The sequence below is a fragment of the Nematolebias whitei genome, chromosome 21, assembly GCF_014905685.2.
Source record: "Nematolebias whitei isolate Nwh7 chromosome 21, NemWhi1, whole genome shotgun sequence".
In the NCBI taxonomy this organism is placed as follows: Eukaryota; Metazoa; Chordata; class Actinopteri; order Cyprinodontiformes; family Rivulidae; genus Nematolebias; species Nematolebias whitei.
Genome location: NC_056518.1, coordinates 958,759 through 959,918, shown reverse-complemented (window position 1 = coordinate 959,918; position 1,160 = coordinate 958,759). Strand labels below are relative to the sequence as shown.

The window sequence follows — 1,160 nt, the reverse complement described above, 5'->3', positions numbered from 1 at the left end:
AGAGGTTTTTGTAAAATAAATTTAAACTGTCTGCCTGTATGTACTGTATCTATGTATCAACACTGTAGAAGTAAAAGTTTTAAGGTCACGCTGACCCAACTTTTATTTTGACGATTCCAAACGGAAGTGTACAACTGAGTGACGTCAGCTTGACTCGGCCATAAGTCGCTCAAATCCAAACATGAACGGAGTTCCCGCTTCAGGAACATTGAGCTACTAGCATCTTAGCGAAGTGCACGACAGCCGAGAGTAAACTTCCAGTAAGAATGATTTTTACATGTAAACTTTTGAAAACTGTATGTGTTGTTATTTACGTGCTCACACATCCTCCTTCCGTCAGACCTGAAGCCGACCAGGAGAGAGTACATCAAACCGTGCTAATGTCTTACCGCTGGTGGAGGTTCGGCTGGGACTCGGACCAGGAGGAGGACTTCACTGGGACCAGTCCGGAGACCCTGACCCAGGCCATCAGGGCCGCCTCGTCTGAGGACCCGGATGCAGCGGGCAGCGTGCAGTTTGGTACCCTGAGGGGAACAGTGGTCGGGCTCAGATATTACACGGGAGTGGTAAGGGTCGTCCTACACTTTCTTACTTTTCTTCTCTTACACATCCTGTTACAAAAGCTGTACGACTTTTCATTACTGCTTGTTGTTGTCCAGTGTCCACGAGGCGGCTGTGGCTGTGTGCTTAGAGCTGTCCTCCTCCAATGTGAGAGTTGGGGGTTCGATTCCACCAGCAGTCACATGCTGCAGTGTCCCTGGGCAAGACACCGAACCCCTCACTGCCTCTGATGTGTCCCATCAGTGTCTGAATGTGATGAAGCTCTGACTAGTCTCTTTAGAATGATTTGTTCAGTTATCTGTGTAGAGATCTAGTATAGAGCTGTATGAATGGGTCAATGAGGCACAGGTTGTTGTAAAGAGCTTTGAGTGTCTTGAAATAAGATAGAAAGGTTAAATATGTAAATACAGACCATTCACCATTGTTGTCTTCATTCTTTGTTGAATCAGGTCTCTCTTGTAAATGAGTCCTCGAGGCTCAATGGGATTTACCTGTAGAAATAAAGGTTGAATGAATAAAAAATCATTAATGAAACATGCATATTTATGAAACGTATGTTTATGAAACATGTATGTTCATGAAACATGTATGTTCATGAA

At 44.5% G+C, this 1,160-nt stretch overlaps 1 protein-coding gene across 1 annotated transcript in view; it reads left to right on the top strand.

Annotated features, from left to right (window-relative positions):
* The first annotated feature begins 368 nt into the window (after window positions 1-368).
* Window positions 369-1,160, top strand: part of hltf (helicase-like transcription factor) — a 40,994-nt gene continuing 40,202 nt past the window's right edge. Inside the window, exon 1 of the mRNA XM_037695585.1 lies at window positions 369-566. Within this exon, the coding sequence (XP_037551513.1) occupies window positions 381-566 (186 nt within the window). The 5' untranslated portion in view covers window positions 369-380. The remainder of the gene's footprint in view (window positions 567-1,160) is intronic.